General features: G+C 40.0%; 1 protein-coding gene across 8 annotated transcripts in view; it reads left to right on the forward strand.

Annotated features, from left to right (window-relative positions):
* kif21a (kinesin family member 21A) overlaps positions 1 to 16,267 on the forward strand; it is a 43,277-nt gene that overhangs the window by 22,229 nt on the left and 4,781 nt on the right. For 4 of the 8 annotated variants that reach the window (XM_086028226.1, XM_086028225.1, XM_086028230.1 and 1 more), the window contains 16 exons: positions 206 to 394; positions 689 to 888; positions 2,006 to 2,113; positions 2,195 to 2,263; positions 2,338 to 2,480; positions 3,453 to 3,597; positions 4,681 to 4,875; positions 4,948 to 5,049; positions 9,006 to 9,171; positions 9,692 to 9,712; positions 11,330 to 11,387; positions 11,468 to 11,519; positions 11,791 to 11,957; positions 12,072 to 12,200; positions 13,993 to 14,129; positions 15,264 to 15,438. In XM_086028226.1, coding sequence (XP_085884352.1) covers positions 206 to 394; positions 689 to 888; positions 2,006 to 2,113; positions 2,195 to 2,263; positions 2,338 to 2,480; positions 3,453 to 3,597; positions 4,681 to 4,875; positions 4,948 to 5,049; positions 9,006 to 9,171; positions 9,692 to 9,712; positions 11,330 to 11,387; positions 11,468 to 11,519; positions 11,791 to 11,957; positions 12,072 to 12,200; positions 13,993 to 14,129; positions 15,264 to 15,438 — 2,056 coding nt within the window. The remainder of the gene's footprint in view (positions 1 to 205; positions 395 to 688; positions 889 to 2,005; positions 2,114 to 2,194; positions 2,264 to 2,337; positions 2,481 to 3,452; positions 3,598 to 4,680; positions 4,876 to 4,947; positions 5,050 to 9,005; positions 9,172 to 9,691; positions 9,713 to 11,329; positions 11,388 to 11,467; positions 11,520 to 11,790; positions 11,958 to 12,071; positions 12,201 to 13,992; positions 14,130 to 15,263; positions 15,439 to 16,267) is intronic. The other 4 variants (XM_086028228.1, XM_086028232.1, XM_086028227.1 and 1 more) reach the window with 3 other exon arrangements.

Below are 16,267 nucleotides of genomic sequence, written 5' to 3' on the forward strand. Positions count from 1 at the left end.
AGGTGTTAATGTAAATGTAAATGTAATTGGTTGTCTGTGTGCCCGTTAATCGACTGCCAACTAGTCCAAGGTGTACCCCGCGTAGCTAGGATAGGCTCCAACTCACCCACAACCCTAATGAGGATACGCGGCTTAAAAGATGGATGGATGTATGCATGCTGTTTTATCCTCACAACATGCCTACATTTCTACGGGTGTTCCACAGAGAACTTCCAGGCGGACCTGGCCAACATCACATGCGAAATCGCCATCAAGCAGAAGCTGATCGATGAGCTGGAGAACAGCCAGCGCCGCCTGCACACGCTCAAACAGCAGTATGAGCAGAAGCTGATGATGCTGCAGTGCAAGATCAGGGACACGCAGCTGGAGCGAGACCGCGTCCTCCAGAACATGAGTAAGCTCATATTGTAAAACAACCCGTGTTTAGATCCATCCATCATCATGGATGGATGCACAGGTGGTAATAGTACTCGCTCTCTGTGCTTAAGTAGTACAGAATGTACTGGTCAAAGCAGAAGTACTGATTCTAATCATGTACTTCAGTTAAAGAAAAAAAAGAAATATACGCAAGTTAAAAAAAAAAGTTTTTGTTTTCAATTATACTCAATTATGCAAAGTACTGATCCCTGAAAAACCTACTTGAGTACAGTATTTGTACTTCATTGCTTCTCACCTCTGACATCTTCAGACTCTGTGGAAAGTGGCTCAGATGACAAGGCCCGCAAAATCAAGACTGAGTATGAGAGGAAGCTGAGCGTGATGAACAAGGAGCTGCAGAAGCTACAGTCGGCCCAGAAGGAACACGCCCGCTTGCTCAAAAACCAGTCACAGTACGAGAAGCAGCTACGCAAACTCCAGATGGACGTTGCCGAAATGAAAAAGACGAAGGTAACACTCAAACGCAGAAACCTCCTCAAAGTGGAACAAAATGGTTGAGAATTTCCCTGCAGGAAATAATGTAAATTAAAATGAAGTCAATTCCTGTATGTTTTTATAGCGAGAGCTTTTTTTTATATACACCCAGTACATGCTTTAAACACATTTAAACTTATCAAAACGCACTTAAAAACACACAGGCACGCACGCGCACACAACAATTTCCAAGCATAAAATGTATAGAAAATACTGAATTTATTGTTGTGTCGGTGTGCATGCAGTTCGAAGTCACTAATCGGTTTTATAATCATTAAAAATGAATATCTTTATAAAAAGGAATGTTTTCATTCTTTATTACTACAGTTGTCAATACCATTATTGTATAGTTATTTAGGTTTTTTAATCCTCAATATTTTTATTTATATGAATACTTATCCTACTGGCATAACACCCGAATAAGTATATCTTATTTAATAAAAAATACAATTTCAAATTTAGAATGTTTTTTTTTCAATTATTCTATTAATATTTTTCATCCACATTGTTGGTCTTATAACAAAAATGTTCCTCATCATTGGATTAGAATGAAGTAAAACTACTAATTTTTGGACAATAGTGTTTTAAGTCATTTTAACATTCTTAACTGCCACAGTCAAGTGTAAAAACAAATGATCTGTGTTATCGGAAAATTTAAGTATAAATACTCATTCTTAGTGCAGACCTGGCATGTAACGGACATGTCAACAGTTTCTCAGAATATTTCCATGCTCGTCATTAGCTGTTCAGTGACTAATACTCATCACTTTAGCATGTATTTGCTTTGTTTTACTCTGCTGTGTGTTGCCGGGGCACAATTGCTCGGTTGTCTTACCTGGATAAATAAAAGTTAAATAAATGAAATACATAGTAAAAATATCCTAGGTAATGCTAGGTCCAAGTAATTACATTAATTACTAAGTTAAGTAATGATCATGTCAGAAAAAATAGCCAGGTCAATTTCCATTTCTGTGGTTATCATCACACATCCCCCCCTCTATGGTGACCCCCCCCCCCAAGAAAAAAATTTACAATTAAAATCCAAAGAAAAGTCTTTGGATCTGACTTTCATGGTGTTGTTTGTTGTGTTCAGGTTCGCCTCATGAAGCAGATGAAGGAGCAGCAGGAGAAGAACCGCATGAACGAGTCCCGCCGAAACCGAGAGATTGCCTCCTTGAAGAAGGACCAGCGCAAACAAGAGGTCAGTTTACGCCCCGTGGTCCTCGTCCCCCTCCGGATGAACTGATGATGTACAGTTATCGCCTTTTCGCCTTCTCCTCAGCACCAATTGAAGCTACTGGAGGCTCAGAGGAGGCAGCAGGAGCTCATCCTCAGGCGGAAGACGGAGGAGGTGGGTTTTAGCCTCTAGGTGGTGCTCTTTCTTTTTTAGCTTGCTGCATTCAAGCGTCCTCTGTGTGTGGTCAGGTGACGGCACTGAGAAGGCAGGCCAGGCCCACTTCAGGGAAGGTCATTCGGAAAATCAACCTGCCAGATCCCAACCAGGACTCGTCCCACCGTCCCCCCTCTGGACGCATGTACTCTGGACACGGTGCTCCCAATGGCACCAGGTATTAGCTCTATAGTGTTTTTTTTTCTTTGTTTTTTTTTTTAAAGCTTTTGTAAATGTTTTTTTTGTTTTGTTTTTTTTTGTTTACACTATGCTCACTCATTGTAATGCCCTTCCATGTGGGAAAGGAGAGAAACAGTACGATGCACTTTTCAGCTGTTTATTGAATACCGGCGGAACCGTAAAACTCAAACACAAGCGCACTAATGCAGGACATTCTGTCTGGCACAACTTGCGACCCAGACACTCATATGCCACACTTCACCTCACCAAGCCCCACCTCTTGTTCAAATACATTTAAGGTGTCACTGTGTTAAAATAGGCTTGAATGCGTTTAAAATGTGTTGGGGTGAAATAAATAAAAAATAAAAATAAAAATCATCTATTGCAGGTTTGTTTGCAACTTATCCAGGGTTTCACTGTATTGTATATTAGTAGTGCACTCTAAAATAGGATCAAAATTCAGCGCTCAAAGCCAGTTTGAATTGGCAACATTAAATTTGATAGACATGCCTGTCATGAGTAGACCCAGTAAAAAGTCTCAACTAGCCATCACAAAACAAACATTTTGGTTGGAAGTTGCAATTTTATAGTAATTCTTCCCATTTACATGTTTTCCTTTAAAGATTAACGCGTTGAAGATATTTTGTCTGATTACTATCAAATTTGAACTTTGTGCACAAGACAGATGGGCAATACTAAATTGCGAAACGTTTGAGTTTACATCTTTGGTTGTGGGCGGAGCATGGCAGCAAATTTTGATGATTTGTCATGAAACTTTGATTAATTGATTTGACTATTTATCATCGCACATACACAGGAGTACAGAGTAACGAAATTCACTAACAGTTACAACCCGTCCATGACAAACAATGAGCAAACATGGAAAAACAATTATTTTCTGCCTTTCAATTGCTTTTGTTGTCCTGTGTAGCGACATAAAACCAGATATATCCATTCCTCCTGTGTGCAGGTCCTCCCCCAGGCGTGCCGGTGGCATTTACTCCACCCGGATGGCCCGCAACAAGTGGCAATCTCTGGAGCGACGCGTCTCTGACGTCATCATGCAGAGGATGACCATCTCCAATATGGAGAATGACATGAACCGCCTCCTCAAGGTTTGTGTGATTGGGTTGGAGTGGAAGGGGAATAATTTTTGGGGGGAAAAAGCAGACTGCGAGGTAGCTACCAACCAACAAGCTTCTTGGAGGTACCGAAGAGGAAGCAAGGTGGCGAACCTGTCTAATGTCCGCATATTGAAACATCGTCTTTAGGAGCAAGCCGAGTAGTTGACCAAGTGCTAGAGATGAGGGCCAGGAAGATGGAGTGACATATTAATATAAGCTGTATTTGTTTTATTTGACTTTAAAATATTTCTGACATTTTTTTTAAATACTCATACTTTTTTCAAGAATAAAATTTGACTTATTTTTTTTTTTAGGTTGAAGTTTGACTGTATTTTTTTTCCTGAAAAAACATTTCGTTATTTAGAGTAATCATACTTTTTGAGAATAGAGTTGTTGTTTATTTTAAAACGGTAAAAAAAAAATATTAGTCTTTTTTTTTTTTTTGCATAGTTGTATTTTTTTTTTCAGAAAACCATTTCCTTTAATTGTAATTTTTGAGGAAATAAAAAAAAGTCATATTTTTTTGAGGATGCAGTCTTAGAAAAAAATTGTAAATAGGCATATACTGTATTTTTAGAATAACGTAGGATATAGGTAGATAGACTATAACAACATATAATCTTTAAAATAAGCATTTTTCTGAAGACGTTTTTTTAAATAGTCGTTATTTTCAAGCAAATTAAGTTGAGAAAAAGTTTTTGTTTTGTTCAGAACAATGTAACTTAATAAGTAGTAATTTTATTTCTTGAATTTAAAAAAAAGTCTTTATTTTGTGATCCCACTTGCAATTCAACTAAAATGGGAGTCTTGACGTAACCTGTTTTATTAATTCATTACAACACATCTGATAATTCTCATTCATTAAGATATATCTGTATAATTCTGTGATTTAACAAAATTCTACATTTTGATTGCCCTCCGAAATTCGTGATGTCCCAATATTTTTTTCCATGTAGCACATATTGAATGGAGTTTAAACAAAATATGCCAGCGTCAGGGTACATTGCCAGGGCCTGTTCAACGGGCCGCTTTCTCTATGAACTGTTGCCATAGTCAAGTGTCTTGTTTCCATAGCAACGTGAGGAGCTGACCAAGCACAAGGAGAAGGTGGTGAAGAAGCGAGAGCGACTGGCCAGAGAAGGGTCCGAAGCAGAGAAGGCGGTGGTCCCGCTCAACGAGGAAGTGGACGCGCTGGCTGCCAACATTGACTACATCAATGACAGCATTGCAGATTGTCAGGCCAACATCATGCAGATGGAGGAGGCAAAGGTGAGGAATTTTAATAGATGGATGACGAGATGTTGGGATTTGTCGCTAATCAAGCTTTGTGTTGGTATCTAGGAGGAAGGCGACACTGCGGATGTCTCTGCTGTGATTGGTTCCTGCACTCTGGCAGAGGCTCGTTTCCTGCTGGATCACTTTATGTCCATGGCTATAAGCAAGGTATGTATATATGTTCCGTAATTTCCTGTGATTAATATGCAATTTTTTGCAAGGAAAATTATCCAAATTTGTCCCCCACTATTGTACATTAAAAATAAAGTAAATTTGTAAGATTTGTATTTTAAAGACGTTTACTAGTTGTGTAAAAAATTGAAAATTCAAACTGAATAATCGGGTATTCGGACAAAAATATCTATATTTTTGCTTGGTTAAAGATCCAGTAAAAAGTTTTTAAAAAAAAATTCCAAGAATAATGAACGGACAACTGGTTTTCATTTTGAGAAAATGAACATTTTATACTTAAATGTAAAGTGTGCATAGCAACACACTATTTTCCTCTCCAGAAACATTGTGAAGGCAATAAACGCTCCAAACACAGTCTGGAAGATGAGTCGAGTCAGCCCTTAAACCGTGACATGCTGCCAGGAATAACTTCAAAATAAAACCGTACCAAGGCATTGATGTCCATATATTATTTGGTAAGGTTTATTTTGAAGTTGACCTTACCGCGTTGGTGGCGTGTTACTGTCTTGTATAGCAGGACTAATGGTTGCTGCGGTTAGTTGACTTCTTCCTGACACTGTACACACCTAAATAAGCGAGTACTTGAGGCAGAAAAAATGCCTCAAACTTTTTTCTTTTTTTTTTTTACCCAACATACTCAAATTACTTGTGGGCCCATTTCAGCCCTAAATGTATGTAGTATAAAATGTACATAGTATAATTAGCTGTTAATTTCCTTTTTCCAGTGTGGTCGCAGCAGTGCAGATAAATAAGAACTTAGTTGCCTGAAAGCTCATTATTACGTGCATTCTCAGCACTGGTTTCATGAAAATTAAGTACATGTTCTGTGCTTGTATCCTGCTGTTAGTCCGTATGGTCGTACTTCAGTTGGCCACATTAGTCCGCTAGCATTTGCCACAAGCTGTTCGCGGCACTTATGAGTACATAAGGGCATGTTGTTGGGTATTTACATACTGTAGAGTCACCTAACATTGTAACAGTTATTCCTCCTTTTAAAATTACTTTGTGAGCATGCAGAATTTGTCACAAAGTGTAATTATTTATGATGTCATTAGTGTCTTTTCTTAAGGTCTGACATGTTTAGTGAACGTTACTTACTGTAGTGCAGTATAGCTGTAGGCAAGGCAGCAGCCTAATTTAAATAGTGCATTTCATCCACAAGGTAACTCAGTATGCTTCACATAATTAAAAGTACATTTAAAAGCGGTTACAAAAAAAAAAAGAGTAAAATTAAAAGCACAGGAAGTACCTTACTGAGATACCATGCAGCTTATATAAAGGTGCGGCTATTCTGTGTATTTTTCTTCCACCGCTAGGGGCGCTCTTACTGGAATTACAATATACAATACAAACATTATCAGGATGTGACTGCAATTGGAGGAGTTCAACAGGCGAGGGCACTAGGCACTAGGTTATGCATTATTAGGTGGTATGCGGAATAGGGCTGCCATAATTAGTCGACTAATCACGACGACGTCGACGAACGAAATCGTTGACAATTAATTTTAATCGTTGACGCGTCGTTTATATATATATTTATTTATTTGGCACATTATTTTTCTTTCGAGACTGCCGCGTCTAGCTCTTCTCCCCCTGTCTGTTTTCCTATCTGCAACGCACATGCGCAGTGGTGGTAATCCGCGTGATGTAAACAGAAGCATTGTGGGTAAAGTAGTGTAAGCCTTACACTGTGTTGGCAACTGAGTCCGAAAGTTACTGCGCATTTCACCAAATATACTCAATACAATGCAAACCTGCCTTTCATGGCAGCACGATCAGGGATGGGATGCCCAATCGTTTAAAAAAAGGAAGCAAGTTATGGTTTATGCCTGATTTCATATCTGATATGGGCACAGTTGTGTCGCGACGCTAGCTGCAGTTAGCATACACACGTTACGGTGTGTTTGATGTAACGCTCCTATTTGGTACGCTAACACGTCGTAGCATCTTATATGGATTAAACAGCCATTATTCAGAAAACTCGCGTTGATTAACAACCAAAACTCTGTGTCTCTGTTTGTGCCTGTGGTGGACATCGAAGCAGGAAGCGTACGCTTGCTCTCAAATGGAGTGATGCGTTCATGACCTGGGAAATATCAGCACTCTACACAAAAACGACATATTTGCCACTCATCGGCATCAAATAACAATAAAATCCATAATTAAGTTTGTTGTAATATACTATGTTATAGTGCAAAAAAAAAAGGTCTTCCTTTTTTTGTTACAGGTGCATACCACATTTTGATTGTGTAGATCAATTTACTACTTTTAAATTATGCATACTAGTGAAAAGAATAACAAAATCTTTTTGTTAAAGTTTAAATTAACACAAAATTAAAAAGACAACACAAGTGTTTATTTTAGTTTTCTTTAGCACAGGGCATTTGCCCAATTTACTCCTCTGATTTCACTACATTCCGTTAAAAAAAAAAAAGTCTTGGTGCCTAAGAAGAGTGAAATATGTATACAAGTACTTCATAGGTAATTTCACTGTATTAGTGCAACTCTGCATATAGTATAATTTTGGTTCAATTTTAAAACGCACTAAAGAATTACAGCTAAAAATTTTAAGGCCAGAGTATCGCCATTTAAGTCGCTCCTTTATTTAAAAACATGTCAGGAATGATGGCTGCTGCGATTTGCCGCGATTTATATATTATCCGATTAGTCGACTAGCAAAATAATCGATTGTTGCAGCCCTAGTGTGGAAGTAGATCAATAAAAGGTGGACAAACTGGAGTGACAGTGGGCATTGAAATGAAGATAAGTACTGTTTATTTTCTCTTGGTTCTATTCCGTTTTAATCAGCAAAGTTGCTGACGTGTTAAAAGGCACTGTTGGGAAAAAATCTGTTCAGGTACATACATGTACATTTACAGTTCAAAACTGTTTGGTAAATGCAGTAAATATCACATTTTTCAACATAGAAGACGACGACTTCGTGGTTTTCAGCGAAGATGATTAAAGTGACTTGTGATTTCAAACACAGGAGAAATGAAGATGAATAAATACTGTTTATTTTCTCTTGGTTCTGTTCCGTTTTAATTAGCAAAGTTGTTGCCATGTTAAATGACACAGTTAGGAAACAATCTGTTCAGGTATATAGGTGTACATTTACAGTTCAAATCATTCTATAAATGCAGTAAATAGCAAATTATGCAACATAGATGCAGCTTACATAAAGGTGCGCCTTATGTATCGTTTTTTTTTTTCATTATTTAAAGAAATAGAATGTGTGCGGCTTATATAAAGGTGCGGTTTATAGTCCAGAAAATGCGGTAATTAAAGCAGAACAAGCTTTGGGAAAAAAAGCATTTACGCTTATTGGTATGTTTTGAATCTTTATTCATTCATATTATTCACTCTAATGAAAAAAGGATACGAGGAAATCGGGGGACCGTATTATGTACAGGTAACTGTAGACTGCTTTTTAAGGGTGATTTTGGGTGGGGGGCGTGTTATGAGGTGGCGTATTCATGCAATATGGTCCAGCAGCAGCCACGAATGGGCGTTCCCGTTTTTGACGGAAATACCCTCATTTCCCTCACCCTAAGGCAGAGATCACTCCGGCAGGAAAATGCCTGGCTGCAGCCGAACCCATCCCTATTCATGGGATATTACGGTGCTGTATGTACTTCATGTTCTCTATACTTTGTACCACAAGGGGCAGTGTTGGATCACCCTAGTGTGCCACTTGACTAATTAGCCTCCAAGCTCTTGTTAGGTAGTTGTTCTCTCCTGTTCCTCATAAAGAATGAGGAATGGCTACTAGTTGGCCTGTAGTAGTTTTCCTTTTGGCCTGTTGGCTACTTAGCCACCTAGCTCAAGAAGACAGGGCATCCGTTTAACTTGTTAGCCACTTAGCCAGCTTGCCCTTTTTTATGTTCCCAGACAATGTTAACAATGTTAACCTCTGTGTGTGGTTGATTTAGGGTCTGCAGGCGGCCCAGAAGGAGTCCCAGGTGAAAGTGATGGAGGGCCGCCTAAAGCAGACTGAGATCACCAGCGCCACTCAGAACCAGCTGCTCTTCCACATGCTCAAGGAGAAGGCGGAGTTCAACCCTGAGCTGGACGCGCTGCTTGGCAATGCCCTGCAAGGTAACGTTGACATTTTGACTTTGACTCTAACCTTATGTTAGCATTAGGTTACTGTTTGCTGTATGACTTGTTCAATTTCCCATCAGCTGCTGCTGAATACGAACTGTTTTCAATCTAGCCTTTTTGAACAAAGTATAGAGAAACCAACCTTTGGTGAATCAGTAGCTTATGTCTCAATGCTTTTGCCCGTGTGGCACATCCGAATGCCCTCTAATAACAACAGTAGAGGGCTCTAAAACGGGGATTTATATAATGGAGTATAAAATAACTACACTTTTTTTCTGGCCTCGAAATTGGATACTAGGAGCGGACCTCTCAATACTTTTGCCCACAGTGCATTGTGAATAGTGTTTGAAACACTGTAGTACAGTTGGCCAGCGTGTGTACAGCTTTCTAAAGATTCTTGACTGTCTTCACTTTTCTTCCCTTTTTTTCCCCCTAACTGTTGTTTTGATTTGTCCATCTTTTTTGTATTTTCTGTTTCCACACGGTTTCCTTTTGTGTTGTGGTGTTCTTGCAGAGCTAGGTAACGTGCCAGCTGGTAAGTGGAACGACATCATCGAGTCTGCTTTGTGAGCGCATGCACTTTATGGAACTAACGTGAACAGGTGCATGAGGTGCAGCCAATTTTCTCTCTCTTCATCACCCGCTGCAGCCTCCATGCTTTAGCACCCTGCTAACCCCCTGGCACACACACTCACACACACACAGGAAGCATTCATGGATCACGTGACCGTGTCTGTAGATCAACCCCAGGAGCCCCAAACTAACGATTCCTTTAACTCTCTTTCTCTTTCTTTGGCCGAGCTCTGTGAAGAAGGCGCTCCCGTTGAAGCGGCATGGCGCTGTGCTGACATCGCCTGCCATCATACACCTCCCTCATTCACCTTCCCGAAATCCTTTCTCCTCAGTTATAAACAACAGCAGAACCTCCAAAGTGCAACTATTTAAAAGTGTGATGATAACTGCTGGAGGAAATTCACCTTATTGTGATACAATGCAGCAATACAATAAACCTAATGTCAATTACATGCAATGCAAATGTACGAATGATGTTACAGATGCTAACACAAATAATACACATATGCAAACATCCCTCTCGCCTTTATTATTAGGTTGGTTTTTTTTGTATAAAGTTAAATTCATATTTTTAACAAGAAAAACTGTTGTCTGTGATTGGCTGGTAACCAGTTCAGGGTGTACCCTGCCTACTGCCCGAAGACAGCTGGGATAGGCTCCAGCACGCCTGCAACCCTAGTTAGCATAAGCGGTTTTGGATAATGGAGGGATGGAAAAACAGTTGTGGTTTGTTGTCATAGTGTAATTTTTTTTAAGGAAAAAATGTTGCATCTAAAAAATGTTTTAAAAATTCAAGAAAAACTTTTTTGAATGAACTTTTTTTGGGGGCCGGGGTTATTTTTACTAATAAAAGTATGTTTTATTCCTTTAGAATATGTCATTTTGGGGGACCTTTTCTGTCAAAATAAGACAGATTTTTATTTTTTTCACTGTATTTTTTGGGTGGGAGTAAACTTAAATTCCTGCAAAGGAAAGAACACACATCAACTCTCAAGAAAAAAATAGTTTTTTTTTCCTTAACTACAAAGCAAAAAAGTGTAGGAAAAAAAAACAATGAGATTAAGATTTAAATTCAACAAGGAATAGTATTATTTTTAATTGCATCAAAAAAATTTCAGAATATTTAATTTTATTGACAAAAGTTTTTTTTTTTTAATATATTTATTTATTCAATTATTTTACTTTGTTGAGAAAAAAGTCATTTTGTCATCTAGAAAATAAAAATAGTAAAATAATACAAAAGATAAAAGCTGAAATTTAACGTTAGAGTAAAAGAGGGTCTAAAATGTCTAGGTCTAAAGTGAATGAGTTAATTTTACTTAAGGTAATACCTTACTATTATACAGCTGTCAAGTGGTCTTTACCCTTGCTCAACCATTATTAAAATGAGCATCTACGTGTACAGTGAATAGAGATTTTATCACGGCAAGAGTTAAACCTTGGAACAGATAAATACACTTTACATTGCTTCCAATCAGGAATGGTGTGTTTCACTTTGGAGGTTCCGCTGGAAGTGACTGTTGACTTTTTTTCTAAAAGTGTATCTTAACAACTGTTTTGTTTTGTTTTTTCTCCACAGAAAATGGCGACGACAGCAGCAGCGACGAGTCGGCCGCCAGCCCGTCTGCAGACGGAAAGTAAGTTTGGTGTGACTTTCTGTTACTCTGACTATTAAGATGATAGCATATGAATAAAACTGTTTGTATTGTCCTTTCAGCACTGTGCCGGATTTCATGAAGTTCTGTGGCGAGACCAAGTCCAGGAATAAGGTATTTGTTAATGTAGCATTTTTCTATGTATGTTGTGATAATATTTTTATTAGTGTTGTACACACTTTTTTGGGGGGGAGTGAGTCAACTTACCTTGTATAGTTTTTTTTTTCTCCTCATTTTCAAATAAAGATTTGAATTAATAATACTTTTACACATGAATAAAGCAGTCAGTCCATTCCTTAAAGGTGACAACAGCGCGATCTGATTGGACACCGAGGCCACACTTCGACATGAGTTTTGGATGTGGATTCACTTCCTGTCTTTGCAGGCCCGCCGGCGTACCGCCACTCAGATGGAGCTCCTATATGCCAACAGCGAGGCAGCCCCCGACACGGCCGATTTCTCAGGCCCCGTGTTGCCGCCAGCAGAGACGCCAGACGGTGGCGGTGACTTTGCGGCGCTGTCGCCCAGCTTCTCCTCCAAAATGTACAGCGTGTAAGTCGGCGAATTTCCTTGTGTTGACCTGCATGCGCCTCATCATCATTTCACCCCCATTCTTGTTGTTTTACAATTGATTTGTCCCCTTAAACTGTTGAACCCAACGATCAGTTCGGGCTCCAGAAAGCCGTCAGCTGCTGAAAAGCGAGCTTCGCCGGCACCTTCGCCGCTCTCTCGCAGGAAGACGTATGACAAGGCCCAAGCGGCAGTCGACAGGGCAAAGCTCAAGGAGATTAAACAGTAAGAGCCAACAGTAACACCCAAAAGGCCACAGTAACTCCACTAATACGGTCCAGGCTTTGGGGAAGCATGGCACTAAATTGGTCAACTAAATTGAGCAGTTTTTCTAATTCTATCTTCATTCTACTTGCTTCCCATCAATCACTCTGCGCCATCCCTTACAGTGCTTGGCAAATTTCGCCACCATTCTCCACCCAAGCACAATGACATAAACTCAAATGTTTTGCAGTTTTCTGTTGACTATCTCTCTATGCTTCAAATTTAGTAGCCAATGGACAAAATCTCTAGGACCTTGCTAGAAGTTCCTTTTGGAAGGACCTCAAGAAAACAGCCTGAAAAGGCTGTTTCAAACCAAAGTGGAGCCAACATTTTCAGCCATTGCTTCTTGAGACTTTTTCGTGGGTCTTCTAATGATTGACAAGGTCACAAGAATCATGTTGTTACATGAAACTGACATTGAGGGCTGATTTTTACAAAAATGCATGAACAAATGACAAGTCATCAGACTTTGAGGTTATCTTGGCAAATGTAAATAATTAGTAATTTTAATGTCAACCAGTTGTCTGATATGTTGTTCAAATTTAGAAGCAATTGAACATAATCTCTGGAGTTTGTCCTTGGAGACCCCTGGAAATGGTCAAAAACGAGCCAGGCATGGCTTTTCAAGACTTTTTTTTTTGTGGGTTTACTCCAAAAGTCATGTTGCTAAGCGAAGCTTTTCAGGGGCTGAACCAATGGCGTGTCGTCAAACTTCCCACACATAGTGATAGCCGATATATTGGCCAATAAATGAAATAAATATATTGATATACACAGAATGTGTACTGTACAATTAACACACGTTTTTATAGTAACCAATTCAACATTAGGGCTGTAACCTGTAAACTGTATCTCTTATATTAGATCATGGTGGCTTTGGGAATGAACTGTTGCATAGGCTGCGTATCTGACAAAAATAATATACACGCACTGTATAAAGTCTTAGATAATGGTGGACGTGAGAATTAAGTTGCATATATCTTTATTTCACGTAGGCGCTACTTACACAACTATAAAATAATATAATTTGCTCTTTCAAACTTGCTCCAAAAAACTACAAAATAAAAAATGTTCCTTTACATTACCTCTACATCTTGTCTGCGACCGACGTTATTGTCATGTTATATTGTTTTCTAAAGTCACAGCTTACCACAGCGTGAGGAAAAAAAAATCAGTATCTCTCGCAGTGTCTGTGACCCGAGTAAGTGTGCGGACGTCGCTGGTCTGTGTTTGTGTGTGAGGGGGAAGGGCCAGCCCCTCGTGCAGCGAATGGTACACAGACATACAGGAGCAGTGCAATAGAAATTCAGCAAAAAGGTTAAGTCAATTAATTTGTGCTAAGCTGTAATTGGCCCTAGTTAATTGTACTACTTCTATAACTCAAATAACGCTTTTATGTTCCTTTTCAAATGAGAATTAGCATCACTTACGTGTTTTGACATGATCGTCCATAACGTGACAATTAAATTCTCCCAACAGTTTCATCATCTCAGTGGCACCACCTGTGTCTCAACACAACCAAAATTTTTTTTTTTTTTTTTGCTGAAATGTGACATGAATGCATGTGAAGGGGAAGATACCATCTCCCTTTTCCCCTCTTTTTTGTTTTTCATCCCTGTGTTGTCCACCTTATTCCTAATGATCTGAACTTTCCATAGAGCTGCATGACTCGAGTGTGAGTGTAGAGCACCTCTCCCATTGAAGGTAGTCGCCCCGCGATCATGCAAACAACCATGCTTGTTTGATCCTGCAGGGGCGTCATCCACCCGGTGGCGTCCACCAAGAGTCGCTCACCCTCGCTGCTGCAGTGCGTCCACGTGGCCGAGGGACACAGCAAAGCCGTCCTGTGCGTCGACTGCACCGACGACCTGCTCTTCACCGGATCCAAAGGTATATTTACGCGATGAACTGACCCCCCTGTACTATCTTTTTCATTGTGAATCCTCAAAATGAGTAAATAGTGAGTCCTGAAATTAATTCACAATATCTGCTGCAAACCAAAATAGGTGGCTTCCTGTTTAATTTTGGGCATGGGTCCTTGAGCCTTTTTTGTGCATCCTGTTATGATAGACGTGTCCACCCAATTTCATATCAGTTGGTGAAATTGGTGTTATGGGTCAGTTTGTTGGGAGAGAGGGGTTCCTTTTTTGTATCGCATGTCCAGAATGATCATCACGCAGTGTTTTACCTACATTGAACATCAAGTATGAGCCCTAATATTTGCCTAAAATGGCTACTTCTCACCAAAATGGCTGATTTCCTATTCAATTTTTGGTATCGTGTCGGGGCACATTTTTTTTGTCTAACTTTCCAGGGGATACAACTGATTGGTTGTTTCAAAGCAATATGGATGGCTTCCTGTTCAAGTTTGGGCAAGAGTGTTTTTCTTTTTCATGTGTCCTCTTATAATAGCCATTTTTTTCAATTTATTGTCATGACAAATGATTGAACAATTGTTTTTTTTCTTCTTTTTTCTAACTTCCCAGGGGGGCACAACTGATTAATTTCAGGAGTGGTGTTGGGTTTCCCTAAAATAGGAAAGTTATGACTGTGACTACGGTTCTCCCAGAGCTGGGCATTTTACGAACATTTCCTGGTCCGTTTATCGCTTTCCGCCTGCAGCCGGGTACCCTTCCGCCTTTTTGACCTGCCGGACAAAATAGTAACGCCTATCGCTGAAGTTGGTCGATGGAAACGCTAACGGGCTTCTGTTAGCGTTTCCATCAACCAACTTTCACTGACTCCCAAATGACTGCCAGGGGGCAGTGCTTAATACACTGGACATCCTGACGGTCAGCAGGGATGAAATAGAGCATAACATTTTTACCCGGATACATATACTTGCAAATATTTGTGAGTTTTCACAAGTGTAGAGACTTACAAATTCACAGTCACAGGAATAATACAGTTTCCAAAAGGGCTTTCGCGCTGCCTGGTGCTCGGGTCCTAATTACCCACAAGGCCTTGCTCTAACCCCCACCACGCTAGACATTGTCTCTAGTCTGCATCATCGTCTTCCTTCAGACCGCAGTTGCAAGGTGTGGAACCTGGTGACCGGCCAGGAAATTATGTCGCTGGCCGGACACCCCAACAACGTGGTGTCAGTGCGCTATAGCTCCAGCCTGGTCTTCTCCGTCTCCACCTCCTACATCAAAGTGTGGGACATCCGCGACTCCGCCAAGTGCATCCGGACGCTCTGGTGAGTGAGCAGGAAGTGTGGGGGGCGTTACCCACAATGTTTTGTATGCCTATGTTTATGTTCTGGGGACCTACACACTTTAAAATCTCTACCCAGTCTGCACTGGATTTTATGTTGTGCCTTATCCTGCAATTAATGCTCCAATCAGAATAAACATGAGCGCACACAACATTGTGGAGTGACATTACCACTTTCAAGTGTGCTATGCGCATTAGTAGCTCTGCCTTGTCTGCCCCAGATTTGACATCACGTGGATGTGGAGTAGTTTTTAACATTTTGAATTCCAGTTGATTAACATGGACACACACAACATGATGGACCAACCTTCCTATTATTAGTTCTGCCCAGTTTGCCTCACGTTGTACCTTATGTGGAAACAGTTTCTTCACCACCAATTAGCCTTCCAGTACTCTAACTAGACGCTTTACAGTGTTGTGTGTGTGTCCATTTTTTTTTTCCAGGGAGCTGTGCTATGTGAAAGTGCATTTTCCAGTTATATTAGCAATATAGTAGACTGCCGGGGCCACTCCATAATGTTGTTCGCATGCGTCCATGTTTATGTTCTAGGAAGCTAGACAACTTATTTACTGGAGCCACTTTTTCCGACAATTTGCATTCCAGTGTACCAAAAATTGTACACAACATTGTGGAGTGGTCGTATTATATTCTGGGAAGCTAATCTCATTATTCCCACCCAGTGAACCTCAGAACATGCGTTAAATGGAGCAGTGTCTTTTCCTCTGATTAGTGTTCCATTTAACTGACATGGTCACTCCATAATGTTGTGTGCCCCCGTCTTTATGTTCTCTAACACTATTTGCTGGAATCC

The sequence above is a fragment of the Filicampus tigris genome, chromosome 4, assembly GCF_054856515.1.
Source record: "Filicampus tigris isolate MCC_2025a chromosome 4, RoL_Ftig_1.0, whole genome shotgun sequence".
Taxonomy (NCBI): Eukaryota; Metazoa; Chordata; class Actinopteri; order Syngnathiformes; family Syngnathidae; genus Filicampus; species Filicampus tigris.